This window comes from Brassica napus, chromosome C7, assembly GCF_020379485.1.
Source record: "Brassica napus cultivar Da-Ae chromosome C7, Da-Ae, whole genome shotgun sequence".
NCBI classification, from domain to species: domain Eukaryota; kingdom Viridiplantae; phylum Streptophyta; class Magnoliopsida; order Brassicales; family Brassicaceae; genus Brassica; species Brassica napus.
In genome coordinates this window covers 32,532,711-32,556,645 of record NC_063450.1, presented here as the reverse complement: position 1 = coordinate 32,556,645, position 23,935 = coordinate 32,532,711, and the positions used below count along the sequence as shown (strand labels likewise).

The 23,935-nt window shown below is 35.8% G+C and overlaps 3 protein-coding genes across 4 annotated transcripts; 2 read left to right on the top strand and 1 right to left on the bottom strand.

Moving 5' to 3' along the window:
* Nucleotides 1-11,903: 11,903 nt before the first annotated feature.
* Nucleotides 11,904-15,766, top strand: LOC106391344 (cyclin-T1-5). 2 transcript variants are annotated; one of them, XM_013831969.3, is made up of 7 exons: nucleotides 11,904-12,153; nucleotides 12,439-12,700; nucleotides 13,047-13,128; nucleotides 13,486-13,620; nucleotides 13,718-13,893; nucleotides 13,984-14,135; nucleotides 14,241-15,766. In XM_013831969.3, exons 2-7 carry the CDS (start codon nucleotides 12,474-12,476, stop codon nucleotides 15,170-15,172), a joined length of 1,704 nt encoding a protein of 567 aa, XP_013687423.1. In that variant the 5' UTR covers nucleotides 11,904-12,153; nucleotides 12,439-12,473; the 3' UTR covers nucleotides 15,173-15,766. The 2 variants fall into 2 exon arrangements, with proteins under 2 accessions (XP_013687423.1, XP_013687430.1); XM_013831976.3 differs by lacking the exons at nucleotides 11,904-12,153; nucleotides 13,047-13,128 and having other exon boundaries at nucleotides 12,469-12,700.
* Nucleotides 15,767-15,907: 141 nt separating this feature from the next.
* Nucleotides 15,908-18,671, top strand: LOC106391334 (CBBY-like protein). The gene is made up of 11 exons (XM_013831957.3): nucleotides 15,908-16,314; nucleotides 16,420-16,466; nucleotides 16,593-16,656; nucleotides 16,999-17,047; nucleotides 17,145-17,213; nucleotides 17,329-17,390; nucleotides 17,498-17,578; nucleotides 17,714-17,868; nucleotides 17,972-18,056; nucleotides 18,162-18,305; nucleotides 18,396-18,671. The coding sequence occupies exons 1-11, from the start codon at nucleotides 16,037-16,039 to the stop codon at nucleotides 18,496-18,498; spliced, it is 1,137 nt and encodes a 378-aa protein (XP_013687411.1). The 5' UTR covers nucleotides 15,908-16,036; the 3' UTR covers nucleotides 18,499-18,671.
* Nucleotides 18,672-18,739: 68 nt separating this feature from the next.
* Nucleotides 18,740-23,924, bottom strand: LOC106391325 (protein ROOT HAIR DEFECTIVE 3 homolog 2). Its single transcript, XM_013831950.3, has 23 exons — nucleotides 23,759-23,924; nucleotides 23,473-23,649; nucleotides 23,304-23,370; nucleotides 23,124-23,226; nucleotides 22,925-22,995; nucleotides 22,556-22,619; nucleotides 22,413-22,478; nucleotides 22,288-22,335; nucleotides 22,141-22,203; nucleotides 21,982-22,038; nucleotides 21,732-21,890; nucleotides 21,580-21,648; nucleotides 21,401-21,492; nucleotides 21,235-21,313; nucleotides 20,964-21,129; nucleotides 20,733-20,857; nucleotides 20,384-20,646; nucleotides 20,198-20,294; nucleotides 19,952-20,122; nucleotides 19,634-19,738; nucleotides 19,452-19,546; nucleotides 19,248-19,344; nucleotides 18,740-19,174 (listed from the first exon to the last, which is right to left on the bottom strand). The coding sequence occupies exons 2-23, from the start codon at nucleotides 23,630-23,632 to the stop codon at nucleotides 18,896-18,898; spliced, it is 2,496 nt and encodes an 831-aa protein (XP_013687404.1). The 5' UTR covers nucleotides 23,633-23,649; nucleotides 23,759-23,924; the 3' UTR covers nucleotides 18,740-18,895.
* Between the last annotated feature and the right edge of the window lie 11 nt (nucleotides 23,925-23,935).

The window sequence follows — 23,935 nt, the reverse complement described above, 5'->3', positions numbered from 1 at the left end:
GAAAGACATTGGAATAATCGAATTTTCAATGGCCAGCCTACTCGATAACCTCAGAAAACTTCCAGAGTCACCTGATCAAAAGGATCAACAACCCTTATTTTCTCAACAACCCTCATCTTTTCGACAGATCGCACAAATCAGTCACTACTCAGATACAAGTTCCAGTGACCACGAAACCGAATCGAACGAAGGATTCCTACCAAGACAATTCGCGATCGGAGAAGGATCAAGCACTCCAAAAAGGAGCCAGATATTAATGAAGTCTATTCCAATGATGAAGAAATGAACTATGTGCCTCCTAGACAGGAGATTCCAACTAAGCAATTTTCTTCAAAGATTATGGTGTTCACATTCGATGATATCCCATTTGAAAAATGGAATGATCGTCTTGACGAATTTCATGCATGGATTAATTCTGAAGCTATCACATCCCCTTTGCAAATGGTGATCCAGCAATTCACTGCGAGACTATCCGGAGCACTTAAAGAATGGTGACATTCACTCGGCGAGTATAGACAGCAGCAAGTATATCAAACAACAATACCATTGCTCCTTGGAGAAATTCATAGAGAACTCATCGGTACGCTCACACACCAAAAGGAACAGCTACAAGAGGAATTCTTTTCAGCAAAGTGTTGTTCGTTGAGAAAGAAAGATCTTGCAAAACACTTTGAGAGACAAACACGGAGATACTACGCACTGAATGGCCTTAACAATCCAAGCCTGAAGCCTGTATAGCTCTCCTCCATCGATCACTATCTTAGTCAGCAGACTAAGCTATACATCAGAGATCAAGGACAAACAATCGAAGAAATTTCTATTGGACAAATTCAGCAATATGTTTTCAGAACACTAGACAAACTCTGCAAACAGAAAGAATTCTGGACGGAGTTCATGGATAGATCGAAGCAGCTATCAAAGATATGTTCCAGACCGGATCTATCAATCAAGTGTTCAAAGTCCAAGAAATCTTGTTCGTGTGGCACACGAGAGAGACGTCAAAAATTCAAAAAACGATTCTCTAAGCGCCCCGACAGATTCAGACGCAAGAGATTCTTTCGAGAGAAACAGAGCTCCAAGAAATCAACGAAATGCTTTCTATGCCGAAAAGAGGGACACTTCGCAAAAAAAAACTATCCAAACAAATCAGCCAAGAAGAAGCAATACTTGATCAACTCAATATCTGAAATCGCACCAGATATTGATCTCGAAGGCCACGATTTAGAATTGGTTCTATCTTATGACAGTGACGACAACGACGCTATTTGTGGTTACTCAGATTACGAAAACTCTTCTGAGTCCTCTCCCGACGAAGATGATGATTGTTGCTTCAAAATCACAAAATTGCCACGTCATGACGAAATACAGACTCCGCATTTACCAGTGACGATCTTCGACCCATCTTGTCAAGAAGACCCAGTTCACGCCATTGCATTCATAGATACTGGAGCCCATACAACAATTATAAATCCCAAGATTCTTTCTCCGTCAATGTGGCTACCTCATCAGCAAGAATTTCGTGTCGCAAACTCGGGTTCGCTGAAAATAAAGCTCAAATCAAAACCAATCAAAATCGAACTATTCCCTGGGTGTCACATCATTACAGAAGTACTTGGCTCTGCTGCACCTGGAAAGGATCTAATACTAGGATGGGATTCTTACTATGCCTTCAAGAAAACATTCGATATCTCGATCGAACCACGCGGATTAAGATGGAAAAATATCTTCAAAGCCTTCACGACAATTCCACGACTTTTCGCAATTGAAGGATTTGTCTCTCAAGAGTTTACAAAGATCAAAGAAGAATTGACGGAAACATCATGTGCAGACTCTCATACAGAATTCCTCAAAAAATGCAACAACCTACTATGGTTAAACTCGGAGTTCTTTGTTTCCTTGCCTTTCAAGGAAAATATACAAACCACCCCGACAAAAGCAAGTCATGCAGGAATGCCGCCAACCCTACTGCAACAAGCAAATGAAGAATGCGACCAGCTAGTAAAACAAGGAGTAGTCTCTGCAACCAACTCTCCCTGGGCATGCACAGCTTTCTACGTTAATAATCGTGCGGAACAAGCAAGAGGGAAGCTCAGACTAGTCATCGACTATAAGCCACTGAATCAGTTTCTACAGGACATCAAATTTCCGCTACCAAACAAAAGAGCGCTTCTTCAACATCTTCAAGGGGCGACTATATTCTCCAAATTTGATCTTAAGTCAGGATTCTGGCAACTTGGTGTTCATCCTGAAGAAAGATACAAAACTGCATTCTGCCTTCCCAATCGACATCTTCAGTGGAACGTCTTGCCTTTCGGCCTCAAAACCGCACCATCATTATTCCAGCAAGTGATGCTTCGTATATTCAAGCCTCTGCTCCACACAGCCTTGATTTATATCGATGACATACTACTGTTCTCGTCTACCGAAAGAGAACATGTTCAACTTCTTCAACAATTTCAAAGCATCGTTATACAATATAGAATCATGCTTTCGGCCCAAAAAATGGTCATAGCCCAGCCCAACATCGACTTCCTTGGAATGCAAATCACATATGGCAATTTTACACCACAGGCCCATCTTGCTACAACACTCTTAGCTTTTCCCAACGAAAATCTCACAAAACGACAAGTCCAACAATTCCTCGGTGTAATCAATTATGTTAGCGACTTTATCCTGCAACTTTCACAACTGACAAGACCGCTACAGAAGATGCTGACGAAGAATCCACCACAATGGACAAACCGACATACCGAAGCTGTCAGGAGCCTAAAAATAGAGGTGCAGAAGCTACCACCTTTAAAGATTCCCTCCACTGGGACACACATTTTACAGACTGGCGCAAGTGACAAATATTGGGGAGCCATTTTTTTTTGAAGAAATAAATGGGAAACGTCAAATCTGTGGATATAAAAGCGGACGCTTTAAAGATTCCGAAATGCATTATCACTCCACGTTCAAAGAAATACTGACCGTCAAGAAGGCTATCGAGAAGTTCCAGTTCCATCTGATAGAACATCGATTTCGCATCGAAATGGACATGTCATCTTAATTTCCCAAAGATGTTACAATTCAAACAAAAGATGGTCCCACATCAGCAATTATTACGATGGAGCGAATGGTTCTCAAAGTACGATTTCGAGTCCGTCTATTTAAAAGGCTCGAGGAACACTCTCGCAGACATGCTCAGTATAAATCCAGTAAAAGAAATGCAAATAATGGAGAGCTCCTCAGCAAAAAGCTACTATGACTTTGCTTCAAACATGCCCGACGACGCTCACTCGCTCATCAACAGAGAAGCCCTACACGAACACCTCCGCGACAAGATTTTCTTCTATCAATCCATCATTCTGTCAAGATACGGAACCCATAATCGTCTTATTTCACCAATGGGAATACACCCAGACTACCCCTTCGCTCATCTCTACAGGATCGCAAACGCGTTCATGCCAGAAGAAGTTCTCTGTTTTCCTGGTACCTCTGCTCTATCTACACTATCGGTTTGACCTTTGATATTCAATGGTTATACCACTACATCAGCACACAATTCACTGACCCTCAACGAGGACACAAGGAATGTCTCTCGACATTTCTAAAAAGGTTTGCACCATTATCTGTCTGGAATGGTAAGTTAAGGAAATCAGCAAAAGCAACAGGCTTATCATTCAAGAAGCTAAAAGGTTAAGGAGGTCTCAACCCCTTCTTCAACCCTCACACAATATACTTCTTCCACCGCCCAGTACAAGTCAACAAGAAAACATGCAAAATTCACGCGTTACCTACTCTTATTCACCACAACGACTACCAACGAGGGGTCAGACCAGATTTCAACCTCAATGACAGCAAGGCGTATGATGACTTTCAAACACATGTGTTCCGTCTCAACAGTGCCACACAGAAATTTCCCATTCCTTTCATCCCGAATTGGTTCTATTACCCGATAGACTACCAAATGAGTCTCGACGAAGATCTTCAGTTCTATTTAGATAAGCGTGCAAATTCGCCGATTGTTCAAGATATCCCAAAGAAAGAAAAACGTAAATTTGAATCCCAAGAATGCCCGCCAGAGTATTTTCAAGACGCCCAGCTCCCCGACGACTCAATGAACATTGATGAAGTCGGAAGAATATTTAATATTGAAATCAACGACGACTCACAACAGCCTCAGGAAGAAGAGCCATAAAATGTGTACGAATATCCAGGATATGTGTACGAATGTCCAGACGATCACTACGGATGTTGTGAGAAACACATCATCGAGTTCGAGATGGACCACTAAGCAAGTCGTCTGCAATATATAATTATGTAAGATAAGTGTGTTTAATTATGTAAAATAAGTGTGATCAATAATGATGCAAGCGATGATGTAATCGCTGTAAGCATGATGTAAGCATGATGTAAGCAATGATGTAATCGCTGAGGTAAGCGCTTATGTCAGTGTCGTATCTTGCACTATAAATATGTGTGTACCCCCATTGTAAAAAATGATCATAAAATAATTTCATAAAAAACCTCTCTCTAAAGTTTCTCTCTCCAATGTTCTTCTAAGCTCTCAAGTTTTTCAGATCTTATCTCATCTTTGATAAGCTTTGTTTTCTATCTTCGATCGCAAGTCCTGATTCTGTCTGTTGCATTAATTAAGCGTGAGCGTTTCTGTCAATAAGACTTTGTCAACACGACTTTTCGTGGAGATGCGATTTCCTAACGGTGGCTGAGCCCGGCTAGAGTAGTGCCCCGATTGCTCCCAATACTTGGAAATTGCCATACCCTCGTCTGTCAATAAGACCTTGTCAACACGACAGATCCGTTTATCGCTACCAAAAAACTCAATCCAAACTGGTACAATGTGTACCCGAATGCCTAGGCCTAGTAATCATATGTAGAGTAAATTTATTTCTAGCACCCTTTTGATTCTCTTATGGTATCAAATTGGCAGGGTTCGAAACTTGATGTGTTGATTGGAGTCTGCTATCCTAGTTGGCAATTACCTGTATGGTTCAATCACCGAACGGTTGGGTCAGAGTTGAAGCAAAATCTGCCTAGGCATTGGAATGAAGATGGTCTTACCGGTATAGCTCTTTGTGCCGTTGTCTCTTTTAGAGACTACCAAGCTAAGAACAACCGCCTCTTAGTTAGATGCACGGCCGAGTTCAAAGAAAAAGACGAGCCTGTCATTCAGTTTAGTTGCATTCTTGGTGGGTGGACTGGACATGGCAGCGATAGACCTCGAGACATCATTAAATCTTCCGGTCATGTCTTTATCGGATACACCAGTTTGTTGCACATAAAAAAATGGGACATAGAAGAACTATTTGCTGCTACGGAGGCTTCTTTTGAATTCGAAGTGACTGACGGGACAAACCAGATCACAAACTGTGAAGTGGTCAAGTGTGGCTTTACTCTTATTTATGCACCCAATAAACCTGTTCATCCTGACCATGGTGGGACGATCTGTGGTCCGACGACCGAGAGTCGAGGCAACATCAACAATGAAGAAAGTCCTTTCAAGATCCTAAGTGGCCGAGAAACCTCTTCCTCCTCGGTGGCTCTAAAGATTGGCAGCGAGATCACAGAGAAGGTACAATCTTTCAAAGCTACAAGAAACGTAACAGACATCAAGCCTGGAGCTAAAACTGTTGCAGCTTCGTCGAAAGGTGGCAGTGGAATTCCTTTGGAGATCAGCTTTGATACTACTACAAAGAATAAGAAGGGTGGATCCATGTCACCGATGAGCTCAGGAGAAGGGGAAGTTATTGATGAGGAATCTCCAAAGATTGATGAGACCAATCAAGGAGTTGAAACAGGGTCTTGTGAATCTCCGAAAGATACAGAGAAATCTGGTAATGAACATAACACACTTAATGGAGCAAACAACTTATGTGAGCGGATGGAGAAACCTATACGGCTTATTTGTCTTGTGGTCTCCATTTGTGCTTGTTCAGTATTTTTGCTGGGCAAGGACAACAAAAAGAGATGAAAAACTCCATCAATCAATTAAATATGTATTCATTCTATATCCATTTCATATGGTGCTGATCATTTTTGTTTAAAAAAATGTGTAAAAGTATATTCAAATAAAAGACTGTTTGAAGGGAAATTTATTATGGTGTGTCATGGCTTTTACATGGTTTGTAGGTGGAAGTGTGGAACCATGACCGCACCACAGACATAGCTCATATGCTTGATCTCCTATGGATTTAATTGCGAGGAGGCGATTACAAACATTGTTGTCGATGTATATGTTGGTGAGATGCATGGTTGTCATGGGATTTTCTCTTATGTTCTACCATTACGTTCACCCACTCCAGATTTGATACAAAGTGAACTGGATTACATAACTTAATTATGAATTTTGTGAGTCGATCAGAAGTCCAGTGGTGAATGAGTTGGATAAGATGATCCCAAGACGTAGTGAGCTTATTTCCAAGCAGCCTATTTATCCATATTTTTTGGCTAAGGAATGTTATATTATATAGTATATCCATTATCGACCATTCATTTATCAAATTGAAATTATTATATATTTTTTTCTTAAATAAAATCTACGGAATTATCTAATGTGATTAAGATATATATGAAAACTAATGATTTAAAATAATAAAGATTTGCCAACAATCTGTATACTTTCTATCATTTTTGTTTAATTACTTATTATTAAAATAAATTACACAGTTACATTAATCATATAATAAAAATTTTAATTTTTTTGTATATGCTGTATTTTGAATTTGTCAAAACGAATATAAATTACTAAAACTGTTAAAAGTCTCACATAAACTTTTTTGATCAAAGTTTAATTTTTTTCTATAATAAGATACAATGATTATAAAATCATATCAATAAATAATTTTATTTTAATAGGTGTTTATGTTAATATGTGTATATATATATATATATATATTTCACATAGTTTAAATTAAAGTATACAATACGAAAATACATTCTTACTAGTTGATGTCCCGCACCTTGTGCGGATTAATATATTCAACAATTTTTAATTTTAACTTTTATTTTTATAAAATAATAATAATTCAATTCGATAAAAAAATTTAAATTATTATAAAATATTAAATTTTAATATTCATATTGGTAATCAATGTATTAAATTATGCTCTTTTGTGTCATATTTTAATTTATAAGATGTAGATTTTAGATCAAAATGTTTTCTAAAGTAATAATTAAATTACGAAATTTGTAATGAAATTAACATATACTGTATTTTGACTGAAAAGAAATCATGTGGTACTGAAAGGATAATAAAAATCATAAATATAAAACATTAACAAAATAAAGATATTTTAGAAGTGTTCAATCTGGTAAAACCAAACTATTTAAAACTAAACAAAACCGAAATAGAGAAAATAGTTTTGATTTGGTACAACTGAATAAACCAAATGGATAATATTTTAAGAAAGTGCAGTATATGAATATGGTTCAATATATTAAGCAATCAAACCGAATAAACTCAATGAAACCGATTAATTCAGATATATTAGTATTACTTATATATAAATTTTTTAATAATATGTATTTGATCAATAATTCGAATAAAAATTAGAGAAACTAGTTATAATATTAGTCATTAAAATTATAAAATTAATATAAGATAAAAGTAATGATGATATTATCGTTAGATATTGTTAATATCTATTTATTAATTAAATGTTTTAAATATCATAATAATTATATATTAAATATACATTTTAAAAAAATAATTGTATATATATCGTTTGAATAGTTTAATGTTTATTAATTATATCAAATATCATGATAAATATATAGATATCAAAATAAAAATTTAAATAATAATATTAATTAAACTAATGCCATATCCTAGAATTATGGAAAAGATGACAAGTAAACAAATTAACTAAAATCTTGAACAATATGACAAATCAGCAAAATATCCTAAAATTATGGAAAGATGACAAATAAGTAAATTAACTAAAATCATGGAAAAGATGACAAATCAGCAAATTCACTTCCAAATAATAATATAGATATTTTGATATATGCGTTGAACATATATTGAAAAGTTAATATTTTAATTTTGAAATCTTCATTGTTTTTTAAAATGATTATAAATTATTGAAACCACTAAACATTCCACATTAAAAAAAAATGGTTGGTGTAAAATTTTGTTACACAAATATGTAAATAATCATAAAATCATATGAGTAGAAACATAATTTAATAAATATCCATATTAAAAGTATACTATATATCTACGTTAATATCATTTAAATTTAATTATATATCATATATGATAGATTAAGGAGTATTGATTGTTTTAATTTATTTACCCTAATATGATTGTGAATAAACAAGAGCGGTGGTTTGATTTATATGTGCACTTCAATTTATTACATAATAGCCCCGTTCGAAAACGCACCTTGGGCGGCCGTATACTCGCCTGAAACACGTGAAACAGTGACACACCGTGGCGTTCTGCTCTAATTCGGTTATTCATCGGAAAAATTTAGAAAATCCCTTTGTTTTGTAGATTTGTTGTTCGCAATCACATGTTAGGCTATAGATCTGGTCAATTTGTGTTACAGTCCACAATATTAACAAGAAAAAGCTATATATCGCGAGGTAAAAAAATGAAAACAGCAGCAAAAATCGCAGAGCTCTGAGGTTGAAGATGGGGCCATTTTAGTCTTTTCCCATTTCAGTTAACCCAACACTGAAAAAAAAAACAAAAAAAAGCCCAACAGTTGTTCAAACCCGGGTTAAATGAGACTTACAGAATCGATCAAACCACTAGACCATGAATCATCTTCAGGTTATATAGACATGTTTTGTATTTAACTCTCATGTTTATATAAATACCCTAAAACTAATCTCCGATTAATCTTCGATTAATCTCCAATTTTTTTCATAAATCGTTAGGTCCAACCCGAGCGCACGCGTAGCGCCTAGCGAGTTTCCGAACAAGAATAATAGTAACTGATTTCTTAGTTATTTAATATATACTTATTATTTTATTATTTCATAATATGCGAAAAAACATAAAAAAAGAATAAATATAAAATATTTATTATGCACAAGGCGCGGATCTTAACCTAAGTATGTATCTCTTTAATAATTTTAAAACTTAAAACATTTTCTAAATCTCAGGCCAAAACAAAATAACGAAATGAGAATAAACTAAAAAATCAGAATTTATATCGAGCAATAACCAAAATTCAAAAAACCACACAACAATGAGAAAAATATTGAAGATATATATAATTGGCACGTGAACGTAAATTTCTCATAACCATACTTAACTTTTAAATAGCTAAATCATGATATAAAGCCGAGCTGGCATAGTTTCATTGTAAGCAAATAGTAGGTTTCAAATTCTTCGGCCTAAACATTAAGGGGAATGTATTCAATTGAGAGTTTTAGCTGATTTATGTCAAAATGACAAATCCACTGTTATTGAAACATGAATTTAAAAAACTCATTTAAAATCCAGTGTTAATGAACTTGACAATTTATAAAGTACTCTGAAATCCACTGTTATTGAAAATATTTTAAGTTGTGGAATTTTAAAATTTTCAAGTGATTTTAAAATGTTTGGGTGAAGTTTGTTTGTTAAAAAAACAAAACTCAAATCTCATGGTTTTAGGTGATATTCTAAAGTGGTTTAACAAAAATCATTTTATTCTCTGCAATTCCTTAAAATCATCTAAAACTTAATTAAAAATCAAATCACCTCAAATTTTAGATATTGAATACACCCCCCAAGATCTTATGCGATAAGTGATTTTTTGACCTAATTTATTTTAAAAAATGTGATCAGCTCATCAGTAAACAAATTATGTAATTAGCAAAAAAATTTTAAAAAAATTGTTTAAGGAATAAAAATATTAATTCGATTAAAAATATAAATTTTATTTGTTCAAACGATATTTGTTAGGGCAATTCTCCTAAATAGATCATTTTCAAGTTTTGATCACAAAAGTAGACCACAAGGAGGAAAATGATCAAAATGTTTCATTTAATAGGTAAAAGGACCCTAATACCCTAGATATATAAAAAATTAAAATAAAATAAAAATAAAAATAAAAAATAATAATTTTTATTGTTTTATATTATATGTTTTCAAATTCAAACTTTTTTATAATTTTTTTTTAAAAATTTGTTTTTTCGAAAATATTTTTATTTGTTTTTTCAAATTTTTTTTTGTAATTCGAAAATACTTTTTGAAACTATTTTTAAAATTTTTATTTTAAAATTTTTATTTTCAAATTTTTCATATTTATTTTTTATTTTATAAATTTTTAAATCTCAATCTCAAATTTCCACCCCTCAGACCCTAAGGTTTGGATTAGTTAACCGTATAAATATATACTAGGATAAGACATGCGCATTGCGCAGGGTGAGTTTATTTGTATATATTATCGATAGTTTTTTTTATATATGTGATCATTTTATTTATATATATAAAATTTGTTATTATATAATTTCTTTCCGATGGATCAGATCAATTTTTATTAAAAATAGTGGAACAAAACTATAATTAATACATCATGGGTTGATCGGATTGACATTAAACAAATTATGACATAAAAACCTTATTTTTTCCATCGAACACATTCTTGAAAAAAGTGAACAGTATTGTTTTCACAGTTGAATTATTTTTACTTTTAACTTACATATGATTTTGAAAGCTTTCATTTTAATGTTTTTAGTCGTATACTTAAGGAAAACTTACATTTTTGTAATTTAAAGTTATTTTTAAAAAATTCAAAATATAACATATAAGAAAAAATCTAACATATAAGGTGTCCTCATTTTTGTATTTTAAAGTCGTTTTTTTTTTAAATAACATATAAGATTTCCTCATTTTTGTATTTTAAAGTCGTTTTTAAAAAATTCAAAATATAACATATAAGAAAAAATCTAATTTTTTATTATATGGCTAATGTGATTGTTTATTTTTTTAATAATATAAAATTAAACAAAAATGAAGAAAGATGCAAAAATTGTTATCAAATCTTTATTATTCATAATCATTAATTGTCATATATATGTAAATCATATTAGGTAATTCTGTAGCTTTTATTTAAGGAAGGAATACACACTTCTTATATATTAGGTTAATATAATGTTCTCTAGTGGACATTGAACAAATTATGACATAAAAACCTTATTTTTTCCAGCGAACACATTCTTGAAAAAAATGAACATTATTGTTTTCACAGTTGAATTATTTTGACTTTTATCTTCCATATGGTTTTGAAAGCTTTCAAATCAACCATCGAATTGATACATGTCATTTTAATGTTTTTAGTCGTATACTTAAGGAAAACTTACATTTTTGTAATTTAAAGTCGTTTTAAAAAAATTCAAAATATAACAGATAAGAAAATTCTAACATATAAGAAAAATATAACATATAAAGTGTCTTCATTTTTGTATTTTAAAGTCGTTTAAAAATATATATAACATATAAAGGTTTCCTCATTTTTGTAATTTAAAGTCATTTTAAAAAATTCAAAATATAACATATAAGAAAAAATCTATTTTTTTTATTATACGGTTAATGTGATTGTTTAAGTTTTTTTAATAATATAAATTTAAACAAAAATGAAGAAGGATGCAAAAATTGTTATCAAATCTTTATTATTCATAATCATTAATTCTCGTATATATGTAAATCATATTAGGTAATTCTGTAGCTTTTATTTAAGGAAAGAATACACACTTCATATATTTTAGGTTAATATAATGTTCTCTAGTGTTATATAATTATGGAATAATGTGACACCAATAGATTAAACTATACTTTATACTAGATGTTCTAGAATTTTTTGAAATGAAATTTAGAAGGCATTTAGAGTGCAACCTAGGATTTGAGGTTTTTTTTAATTTTGTTCCGATTTTTCAAATGCTTCTCTAGAGGATTTACGTATTTCTTATCCTAGTTGTTAGTCATTAGTAATGAAGAAAACGATTAGCATATACCCCGAAAGAAAATGATTATTAAATTCCTTTATTGTGAAAAAGGAAAGAGTGAATCTGTCTCAGCTTCTGGGTCAGACTCTTTGATTTCAACCCTATCCCCTTCTCCTTCTCCTTCGTTTATCGCGACTTATAGGGTTAGGGTTTGTTCAATTCACGTGTCCTCCTGCAATTCGATAAGTAATTTCATCACAGGTTAAGGTAAGTATCTTTCCTTCCTTCCTTCCTTCGTTTACTCACTCTTTGAATTTCTTCTTCTATGGATTTGGGTCTCTTTTGTTTCCCACCATCAATTGAATTTCCATTTAAATTTTCAACCTTTCGATCGATTTCTCTGCAAACCCTTTGGATCTGATCGTCCCTCCTCAATTGCTAGTTCTATCGGCATGGTTTCGTCTGCTAGTTAAAGCTAAATTTTTTAGTGCAGTTGTGAAGATCATACAGTTGCTAGTTCTTTATGATCTGTTTATTTTTTTTTGTTGCCAGGTTTGGGATATTTGTTGAGTTTAGAAGATACCATAATGGCTGGAGTACTAGCTGGGGAATGTTCGTACAGTGAGAGTGGAGTTTCATCTCACTCCAGGAACTCTCATGAGAAGCAAGACGAGGGTTCCCGCTGGTACTTTGGAAGAAAGGAAATTGAAGAAAATTCACCCTCAAGGTTGGATGGTATTGACTTGAAGAAGGAAACTTACCTCCGTAAATCCTACTGTACATTTCTCCAGGACTTGGGCATGAGATTGAAAGTGTAAGTGTTCCTTTTTTCTTCACCTCATCTTACTTTTGTTTTTCATTTAACTGCTGCTGATTGATTTTAGCCATACCTTTGTACTAACATTAGTTCTAAGCTTCCAACTGAAAGTCGTAAAATCTAGTGTTTTATTTTATCTTAACGTGTCTTTGATTGACATGAATACAAGGAAGAGATAGTCACTATTGTTTATTTTATCTCAACGTTTCTTTCATTCACATGGCGAAAACACTACTGTCACATTGTCTGAATTCTACTTCTGCTAGTCATGATTTCTCTACTGTTCAAGGCTTTCAATTATCTTTTTTCTCATTGAAAGTGGCTGATATAGTTTTCCGAACAGTCCCCAGGTTACAATAGCTACAGCGATAATCTTCTGTCATCGATTCTTCTTTCGCCAATCACATGCAAAGAATGACAGAAGGGTGAGTTTATTGTTTTGCACCTGAGGCAAGTTGAATACTTCAAAAAAAAAATGGACTTTAGTCTGTGTTATCCGAATCACTACGCTGTAGTGTGGCTAGTGTGGAACCCGAGGTGGTATTTTAGTTTCTTAGCTCTATATTGGCTCCATCTCCTTGCCATTTTTCTTGGTAGTTCTAGGGGGTACACTTCTCTGTGAACAGATAGTTTGGCTGTGACTTTGATACCGATTTAGCTTGATTCTTATTCTATGCAAGGATTATGAATTGTGATTGCCAGTGCTGATTTTTACACTTCTAGATCAGGAAAAAAAATACTTAGATTAGATACTGAGCAACTTCTTCGTGTTGGTTTCACAGGCAATTGCAACCGTATGTATGTTCCTTGCTGGAAAGGTTGAGGAAACTCCACACCCCTTAAAAGAAGTTATTTTTGTATCCTATGAGATCATAAACAAGAAGGATCCTGGCGCTGCACAGAAAATCAAGCAAAAGGTAACCATCACACTAATGAACTTTCTCAGATCTTTTCCGTTTAGCTAAGATAAAAGTATCTGGTTTTCCCCATATCTTATGTATATCACTTTTGCAGGAAGTATATGAGCAACAAAAAGAGATTATATTAAATGGAGAAAAAATAGTACTCTCTACACTAGGCTTTGACTTCAATGTTAATCATCCTTATAAACCCCTTGTAGAAGCCATAAAGAAATTTAAGGTTGCCCAGAATGCTCTTGCCCAAGTTGCATGGAATTTTGTTAACGATGGGTACGTTGAAGTGCCATTTTCTTCTAAAGCTTCCATTACTTCTATGTGCTTTTGTATTTTCGTCTTCATACAATGAAAAGTGGCTTGCAGTCTGCGGACATCTCTCTGCCTGCAATTTAAGCCTCATCACATTGCGGCTGGTGCAATTTTTCTTGCGGCTAAGTTCCTTAAAGTGAAGTTACCATCAGATGGAGAGAAGGTTTGGTGGCAAGAGTTTGATGTCACACCTCGACAATTAGAGGGTGTGTAGATGATGAAATCGATATGACTGCTCTTGTTTCATTGTTTGACTTGCATTACCTGTTTGTAATATGATTTCAAGAGTGATCGCCTTTTGTATCTTTCAGATGTTAGCAACCAAATGCTTGAGCTTTATGAGCAAAACCGTGTCCCTGCATCTCAAGGAAGCGAAGTCGAAAGTAGTGTAGCTGGAGGGTCAGCTCATCGGCCAGGCTCCAGAAATGGAGCGTCAACCGATGATCATGTTGGTTCTAGGCGAACATCAGTACGTTCAACCCATGAACATTCAAATTCTGATAATCATGGGGGTTCCTCAAAAGGCGGCTTGAATCAGAACAACGATAATAGGGGTGGGGAGGCAGCTAATGCCAGTATTGATGACAAAGAGGAGATCAAGAGAGAAACAAAAGAAAGCCCGCATCATGAAAATCATCCAGCTCATGACTCTAGACCTTTAGTTGAGGGACCTGGGAAGGAGAATTCAGAAAGAGAGAGTGGAGAGCTTCAAGATGATGGCGCTGTTCCTAAATCTAGAAAGGTTGAAACAACAGGTGATGCCCCAATCATCCAATCGCCTAAAGACTTGAAATTGCTTCGGGATAAGGTGAAGGCAAAGCGAGAAAAGGCTAAGAAGTTGCTCGGTGAAAGAACGAGGGAAAAGGATGTCATGGATGAGGATGATCTGATTGAAAGAGAATTGGAAGATGTGGAACTAACTGTCGAGGATGAAAAGGCGAAGCAAAGGAATGTAGAGAGCAGGCCAAAGGCAGAGAACTCTGATCTCATGGGTGCAGAACATGGTGAGATTCGAGATGTTAAAGGAGCTAAAAATGCAAAAGAAGGTGAAATGGTAAACGATGTGTCCCCAGTGCATAGCAGAAAGAGAAAAATGGGAAGTAGCCCTCCTGAAAAGCAGACAGAAGGCAAGAGTCGCCACAATAGTGAGAACGGTGATGAAGACCATAAGAGGAGCAGAGGTACTAGTCATCATGGTGGTAGAGAGCACAGAAGACACTCGCAAGAGAACAACCATTCATGAGAGGTAATGATTATTAAAAACTGCTACTCTGATATTGGCCTTTCTAAGACCTGTGGCACTTTGATGCCCAACCATGTGAACTTGACTTCTCTACATGGGTCGGTTCAGTCGTTGGAACCGTGGTCGGTGTATTTTAATGTTTGATTATATATCTATTTGTGGCATTTTATAAAATCCAACGGCTTGAACGAGGACTCATCATCCTAAAAGGATGTTGAGAAGCTATTCAAGCTTCCTTCGAATAAGTATCACCTGCGTTTTTCTTTCCGCCTAATCTTAAACTGGGCAATGGTTTGTTTCCCCTGGGCAATTCTATACTTCCATTTGCTTTAATATAGTCATCATGATAAAGTTTCCTCCACTTCGGTAAGACGAGAGTTGTCATTGTCTGAGATACCCTATCATATGAAGTGTAAGTTGTGTGGTCAAGGCCACAATCGCTTGATTAGCATCTTTGTTGTTTAACTGATCTTACTTTTGATAGCTTCTCCAAGATTTTGTTATTACAGTATCTTTTTAAGTTGTATATCTCATGTAAAAGAGAAACATTTGTACGCTATTGAAGTGAGTTTATGTAATGAATTTTTCCTGATACGCTTCGAGTTTTGTCTGAGTGAATACCATTAGTCAACCAGGGATCTGCTGCAGTATATCGTCGCACCATTTGATTAAATTGGATAAAAGCCATTACGAGTAAAGTTAAGCCGAGAGAAATAATATAATATAATTCGATTTAGCAATCAAAAAGAGAAGAAGATAAGAGAACGAATCATCGCACCATAAAACAAAATAATAATCAGTGATTTAACAATAAATCATTGAATGGTATGAATCAGCAGAAAACACAGACAGAAGAAAGGAGACATGGAAATAGCGGCTTGTTCGATCCTTAACAACCTCCAGCTTTCTTCTTGCACAAAGTCTCCTCCTTTCACCCGATGCTCGAGTAGCCTGTCGTCACACGACACTGGAAGAAGACAACGACGAAGTTCCTTGGCTTTTCTTGATTGCCCAGAAAGATCTCAGATTCTCGGAAAATGCCTGCGACTGCAGAGACAGAGATCCTCTGCTCGTTGCTTATCAGCGAGCCAAGATGATGCAAACCCATCTGAAGAACTCGCCGTGATACTTGAGGTTGATGGGTAAGTTCCCATGAAGAAGCAAAGCTTCAAACTTTTGTGATGAGATTCTATGAATTGGAGCAAGTTCTTGTTTTTGATTCAGTTCGGTCTTTGTTTGGTTCTCAGGGTAATGATTGATACATGGTCTAGTAATCGCCAGGCTTTCAATGTAGGTGCGTCTTCATTCACCCATTTCTTTTTGTAGTATTTTTCAAAATCGTCAGGCATTCAATGTAGTTATGATTTGTCTTTTTTTCTTCTTCTGATGTTGTTGGTCTCTCTTATTTGTGAATTTACAGCTTTTAAAAAGCTTGGCCTTGACTGTGCTAACTGGCCTGAACCAGTTTATGCAGACCTTTTGAGGTATATATAACACCTTAGTTTGTAATAATAATATGTGACTTGTGTGTTCTTCTAGTTGGCTTTTTGTTTCTTTTTTCGCTAAATGGCTTTTGGTTTCTTGAAGTTTACTTTTGAAATGCTTAATTGATTCTAATCTTGCATATGTGATCTGTTTCTATATCTTAGATTCTGATTCTTGGGGGTCTTAATTCTGATATAAGTCTATTAGATACTAAGCTGAATGATTGTGCTGTATTCAAACTTTTCTTGCTTCTATTTTCACTGGGACATGAACCATAGACGATTAGATTTTCATTGTACAATTGCATTTCCTTTATCTTAACTTTAGTTGATTATTTCCAGAAAAGGTGCTGCTGATGAAGAGAAAATGTTGGTTTTGTATTTCAACCAGGTGAGTTATCAGTTATTTTGCTTGAGTGTCATTAGCGTAATGCGACAACTTAGGCTTCTTTCTTTTCTCTTGTATAATATCTACTACCTTTTTTCAGATTGGGTGGCCTTCGTCGTTGCCAACCAATGAGAAAGGGACTTTTGTAAAAAGTGTATTGCGAGAAAAGGTTGCACTCATTCCTTGAACTTGACGTTTTTTTTATTCAGCTAAGTATTATTCTCTTGGTAGTTAAGGTCTGATAACTCCACCAACTGCTTAACATCAACTTGTTTTGCTGGCAGAAAAATGCCATGGATGAGTTTCTCATGTCCAAAACCTTACCTCTGAGGTCTGGAGTCCAAGAGTGAGTCTCTTTAGATATGCCTCTTTCAGACAGAAACAAAGATTTAGAGACTTTTCTTTTTCTCCCGCTTGGTAAATTCAATTTGGTTTTATCTCTTTGTGGTGTAGGTTTATCGATAATGCATACACAGAGAAAGTACCCGTTGCTATCGTAACAGCCTACTTCAAGAGTGGAGACAAAGTAGCCTTGTAAGTTCATTAGTCTCCTATACATATCATCCTGTCTTTACAAAACAATCCATTAACAGAAACACAATCCTACATAGAGTTTTTCTCTGTTTTGTTTGATTGGTCTTCTGTCTTTTTGATGCGGGTATTTAACAGATCCATTGTCGAGATGCTTGGCGAAGAAAGACTTCCAAATGTGAAGGTTATCGGAGACAATGAGGTGGAAGAGAGTATGTATGGGCAACTTGTTCTCGGCAAAGGAGTTTCTTCAAGTCTAGAGGAGCAACTAGTCAAGGAAGTCAAAAAAGCAGGTATAGAGCCCGGAGACAGTTTGCAAGTACTCTTGATCTAAGATCTTGTCTTGTAATTGCAGTAAAATTCTCATCCTATTAACTTTTTTTTTTTTGTGACTAGCCTCCGCTGAGAAACAGAGAATAGCAGAAGAAATTGCATCGATGCTAAAGCTAAGTGTGGACATTGACACAAGCTCATCTGAGAGGTGGAACTTTCTCTTCTTCTGTACAAAGAAAAAATCAATTCAATACTTCAACATAAACAATAACATAATTTCTCGTTTTATTTATTTATTTATTTATTTTTCTAGATTGGAGAAAATTGTTGTTGCTTTGCGTGCTGCTGCAGAGTATACTGGGTTACCTGTTAGAAACTGTGTACTTGTTGCTGGTAGTCAGTCTGGAGTTTCTGCTGCAAAGATGATTGGCATGCCTTGTGTAGTCATGAGAAGCAGGTTTACTATTTGATTTTTGGATGTTCCTTTTATTTCCTTTGTTGCTTATTGGAGCATTATTCATTTGCTCCATTTTTTTTTCTCTGCTAGTTTAACTGCAAGAGGTGAGTTTCCATCGGCAAAAGGTGTAATGGATGGGTTCGGAGGTGCAGACTTGACAATTCAAAAACTTAGGCACAAGATCAAGTCTTGAAGAACACAATTTCAAGAAAGACGTCTCAGATGATACCGTCGTGTGTTTGTTTCTTTCTGGTGAAGTTTTCAGGTTGATGATATTTTATCCATTGCTACATGCTGTAACATATTTGATTCTTTGTAATGTACTGTTTTGGTTAGTTTTCAGACATCAACAAGCTTCTTCTCAAACTAATGTCTATTTAGATTCCAAAGCTCTGCGATTTAAGCATAAGAAGAATGCCAGAGAATTCACAAAATGAGCTTCAAGGAAACATAAGTTGGTTATATAAATAACCAAGATTTTTAAAAACTTTACTTCAGGGTTTTGTTTGATATGATTCCGTTTTCCGAGTCATAACCTATTTATAAACTACAGTACTCTTCTATAGTAAATCTTTCACTTCTAAGTTGGTTTACATTTCAGAGATCTCTGTTTCTCGTACGTTGCTGGTGTTTCGTCTCTGAACCAGAGCAGGGCTCGAGTATTCTGCATCATCATCAGCCAATGATGAGATGTTTGATGAGACAGATTCTGAGATGGAGTGTGAGGGAGACTGGTGTCTGTAGCTTTGGGAAGCTGAGTATTCTGGTACTCCTTGGGTTGTTTTTCCTTGAGCTTCTTCCGCCAGCTTTCTTAGAAGATTCATCACAGTTGGAAGAAACTTTGATGTGATGGAGAGTACTCCAGCAAGCTAACATAACAGGAAACATGCTGTTAAAGATAATGTCTTGTGTTTGAAACAATCGAGAGTAATGAGTGCTTACTGCGCCATGTTGAAACTCCCTAGGAACGTCAAGCTGGACCCATAAGGCTTTGCAGAGTAAAAACGCCACAAACAGGCCTAAGAGGTACAAAGGATTCCTGTTCCACAAAAATGAAACATGCCAATGAATCTAACAAGTAGCTGAAACACTTTTATGGAGAATCTGGAATAAAATGTGAAGGAGTACAAAGACAATGAACTTTACTTCAAGAGCATCATTAATTCATTGAAACCAAGGACGAACATCAACACGATCGCCCAAGCAGGTGGGAGCCAGTTGTTATTCCGCTTGTGAGCTTCCTGTATAGCAGAAATGAAAAAAAATATACCGTTGATTAGATTATGTAAAGTACACACAGAAATTCTGAGGTAGACTGGCAAAATCACCTGTGCCGAGATAGCTTGGGTAACGGTGTACTCAGTCTCAGATTTGAACTGTCTCCACAGAGACTTACACTGTACTGGCGTCAACAGCACGTCTTTTGGAGGAACCTGCATACACAAAACCAAACATTGGTAAATTCTATTCGACTACAACCAGAAGCGGCACAGGTATTACCATCTCATGTGCTACAATGCGGAAAATATCTGGTTAAGTGGACTAATATGTTCAATTCTGTATTCCATTTAGTGTGATGCCTCAATAATATAATGGCATTTACATCAACCTGACTGTAATAGAGGTTACTGTATCATGCTGTTTACCTTTTCCCAGGAGCTAGACGCAATTGGATCCGTAGAAGCTCCCAACCTTCTGTTGTGAGAAGATGTATCGGATACAGCTCCATCCATGAGAGAAGAAAAAAGGGTACTCTCAATTTTGTCTGGTCTTTCATCTAAACGTATCGCAGTCATCACAGAGAGAAGACTCAAAGCCTATCGGATAGTAACATATAGAATGAGTCTCATGACATCAACTTAGCTCCTTCGCTATTAATTCTACGAAGTTACCTCTGCGCGAGCATCTTTTGTGATTGCTCTAATATCCTCTTTTCCAGTCCAGACCCGTGGCATTGAGTCTTTGTCATGACTGAAGACTGTTGAGAACCTGAAATAAGTTTGGAATAATTGATATCAAGCAGAAAAAGACTGACTAAAAGGGCTATTAATAGGACTCTGATCTTGTCTTTTTCTTACCTATCTTTCATTCGGATCAGAATTTTGGCAGCTTCCTCTCTAGCCTTTTTCTCCACTAAACTCCGAGAATAGTCCTTTAGATTCTGAACCATATCATCAATTGTAGCGTGATCTAGCTCAAAACCAGTAACCACAGCCAGAAAATCTGTAACAGCTGCTTCAGTCTCCCGTTTGAGAAGTGTCCTTATGGAAGGCCACGTCTCTTTTCCACCAGCTTCCAACAAAGACTCGACAGGTTCACTCAGTGCTTGAGTTAGCCGTTTCTGAAAAAACCCCATGACGCAAAACAAGTATTAATATGACCACTTGAAAGCTAAGAAATCAGAAGAAGAGGGGACCAAAGCAGAACCTCGTAGTTGGCAATTAACTCAGATAGTCTAGCAGTCTGTGCAGAAGATGCGTGGGAATGAATATCACGAGAAAGCTTCTCTCTGACTTTTGATGCATTCCAAGTTGCCTGTTTAACCGCAGCATCTGACGGGGAACACAATTTATAAAAGAAGGTAGTCTCTAGTCTAAGAAGTTATTTCTCACAAGGAGACAGTACGTGCGAAACAAAACCTGAAATAAGAACCCTCACCTTCACATCCTTTGTCAAACACAAGTAGACAAGACTGCTGGGCGTCCCGCACAGCATTTGCAAATCCTTTTCCTTGATTCAGAGACTGTTCCAGACGGATCTTAAAAGATTCCAGTGCATTGGATCGTAAATGTCCCAACATGGTAGCATAAGCAGAGGACACAAACTGAAAATTTGGAGAAAAGTTGAAAATAAGAGACAATAACTATCTCAAGTACCCAGTTCCTGAGTCAACGACACTATTAAAACCCAAATACGGAGGAACTCTTACATCCAAAGCTTTGGATTTCAACTGTAGGCGCTTTTCTTTTCTTACTCCTTCATCAAAGTATATTGCATCTGCGTCGTATCTAAGAAGGGGTAAACGAAACAAGATAGCGTTAAATCTCTTTGCTTGGAAATTAAATACTTCACGAACCAAAATAAGAGGAGCTTACTCTGAGAAGTATTTTTCAAGGATAGAGCTAAGCTTTCTGCCGAAACCAGGAACCAGACCATCTTCAGCGGCTTTTTGCAACTCCAACCAACTCTAAATAGAGTCTACCGCGTTATGTCTCACAATCCATTTAAATCAGCAAGAAAATTTCTCGTAGGTAAGGAGGCCACAGAAGAATACCTCATCCGTTGCCAAGTGATGTAGCTTCTCATTGCCTATCTCTTCACACCGAACAGTGGCAACCATTACCTTGCAAGCATACACAAAACAGTATTAGGTGACGAGGCAGAAACCATGGTTTAACCACATAGATTTTAGTGAACTTAGAAGACCTTGTGAGCAGGAAGGTCCAAATCTCTATTCTCTTTTATAACTTTCCAAATCTCCTGGGAGCTGAAAGAAAACCCTGAAGCAGGAACTACACCACGTCTATCACCAGCAAGTCCCCCAGGTGAAATGGAATGGAAAAACCTCTGCCTCAACTCAGCAACCTATTTAGAAGTTCGCATGAATCAAAGGAATCGGTCTTAAGTTTACTTTGATGCTTAAAAAGAGACGTTTTTTTAGATATAAGAATAATACCTCTTGCTTAAACACTTTTTCTTTATCTTCATAGCTGGATAAGGCAACCACCTCTACCTACAAGTACATATCGAACAAGACAGAGTGGTATATTCATGAAAATTTTGGTAATAACACAACATTAACTAGATAGTCTATGTGGGAAGACTATCTACTTACATTGAAGAATTCACTTAGAGGTGTATTCTTGTGTGCTTCAGGCTTGCGAACTAAATCCCATATCTGCAGTATAATCGGTGCTCACATGAAAGAGGACGAAACAGTAAAGAAAAGGAAACTGAGAGAAAGTGTGTGTGGGCGTGTTACCTTCTGAATATCTTCTCTTAGAACACGTTCAAGAAGGTCCATTGGAGTCTAAGAAAAATAGCATATGTTAATCAAAGAAGTATGACTTGACCATAAAGAATAATATTCAATTGCAAAATCTAAACCTTTGTTTTATCACGTATGACAAAAAGAAGAGTTGTTTTCCGAGGGCTAAACAATCGCAGCATGACCTACAAAAGCAGTAAAGACCATGTTATCGAAGCCATTGTTTGAAAATAAAGTTCCAAATGTAAGTACATCATGATACCTGGAAAACTGTCTTCAGTAATGGTTTGTTGGCAGCCTGTTCCCTTCCGATGTCATGGCACCACCTACGGAGTTCATTATTTCATTAATAATCTAACAAAAATGTTATATATAGCCCAAACCTTGTACGTTGTTTTGGTAGATCCTTACTAAGTTCACTCAAATCTAAATTTTAACACAGTACTTAAGAGTTAAGATTCAGAAAGGATATCAAACGTACAAGTACCAAGTGGGGTGATCAATCTGAAATTATATCTATCTTCTAATAACAATTGACCGTAAACTTTCTGCTTCCATGTAATATATATATACCTCACTCATCAGCAGCAGTTATCAGAAGAAGAGCCAAAAAAAAAAAATGGAGACTCACATGTTAATCAGTACAATATCAGCAACAGCGAGAGCAAAGAGGGCACTTTGTTTCTCAAATGTGGTGTCATCCTGAAAATTACAGTAACCATTGACAAGAATCATAGGAAACACACAAGAAGATAGACAAACTATACAAGTATCTGCACGATATACGTCTCCATATATACTTAGCAAGTGAAACCTTAAAACAATCTTACCTCGCCTCTTTCTCTACCATCAGTACCCTCCAAATCCATGACAAGTGTAAAAGGCTCGATTCCAACACACTTAGCCATCCAAATACCTTTGGTTGTTTGACTCCTGTGAAAGAAAAACGAAGAAGTCAAAGAAATTTCAAAACTCTAAGAACATGGCACTGCCACCCAAAAAAGACAAACCTTCCGGCAAAAGCATCCATTTCCCTAAAACTGGTTTTGAAAAGATGATTCAAGAGTGTACTCTTCCCTGTTTATCACCCAAATCAATAAGCAAATCAAAGACAAAACTTCAAAGACGGTATCTTTAACTGGAGTTAGCTAGGAAAGGAAGAAAACAAAAAGTCGTTACCGCTGCTTTGAGGACCCATGATAGCAACAACAGCGTAAGAGAGTCCAGAATCAGAGAGCTTCGTCTTCTTCACGAAAGTATCCAAACCCTCCACGTTGAATTCACCGTTTCCATCGATTAGCTGAGTCGGGAAACAATCCTCCTCCTCGCTTTGCCCCATCCTTATGATCTACAACCCTAGAGAATGCCATAAAAAATTCGAAAACAAAATCATCATGGTTGCTTAGATGATGATGTTGCATGCATAAGCAGAGTTTAAACTAGTAACGAGTTTTGGTTTTCTTACACAACTGTTGCAGGCTGAAGATTAAGAGAGCAGAAGACGATGGAAGAGCCTAGATTGCAGCAAGGAATATACGAAGCCTTGTTTCTCGAGTTTCTGTCTCTTTCCTTTTTTTTTCCTTAATTTCGAATAAATTGATTTTTACTCTTTTTGAAGATTTTATTTGGCTTCCGCCTAGAA

Bases quoted from the DNA above. Each gene is read 5' to 3' on its own strand.
- LOC106391334 (XM_013831957.3), top strand. From the start codon at position 16,037: ATGGAAATAGCGGCTTGTTCGATCCTTAACAACCTCCAGCTTTCTTCT. The intron at 16,467-16,592 runs GTGCGTCTTCAT...GTGAATTTACAG, and splicing joins TCGCCAGGCTTTCAATGTAG to CTTTTAAAAAGCTTGGCCTT. The intron at 17,391-17,497 runs GTGAGTCTCTTT...TTTGTGGTGTAG, and splicing joins CTGAGGTCTGGAGTCCAAGA to GTTTATCGATAATGCATACA.
- LOC106391344 (XM_013831969.3), top strand. From the start codon at position 12,474: ATGGCTGGAGTACTAGCTGGGGAATGTTCGTACAGTGAGAGTGGAGTT. The intron at 13,621-13,717 runs GTAACCATCACA...TCACTTTTGCAG, and splicing joins CACAGAAAATCAAGCAAAAG to GAAGTATATGAGCAACAAAA. The intron at 13,894-13,983 runs GTACGTTGAAGT...AGTGGCTTGCAG, and splicing joins TGGAATTTTGTTAACGATGG to TCTGCGGACATCTCTCTGCC.
- LOC106391325 (XM_013831950.3), bottom strand. From the start codon at position 23,632: ATGGGGCAAAGCGAGGAGGAGGATTGTTTCCCGACTCAGCTAATCGAT. The intron at 22,620-22,924 runs GTGAGTCTCCAT...TGAACTCCGTAG, and splicing joins GATATTGTACTGATTAACAT to GTGGTGCCATGACATCGGAA. The intron at 21,130-21,234 runs GTAAGAGTTCCT...CCAAATTTTCAG, and splicing joins TGAAATCCAAAGCTTTGGAT to TTTGTGTCCTCTGCTTATGC.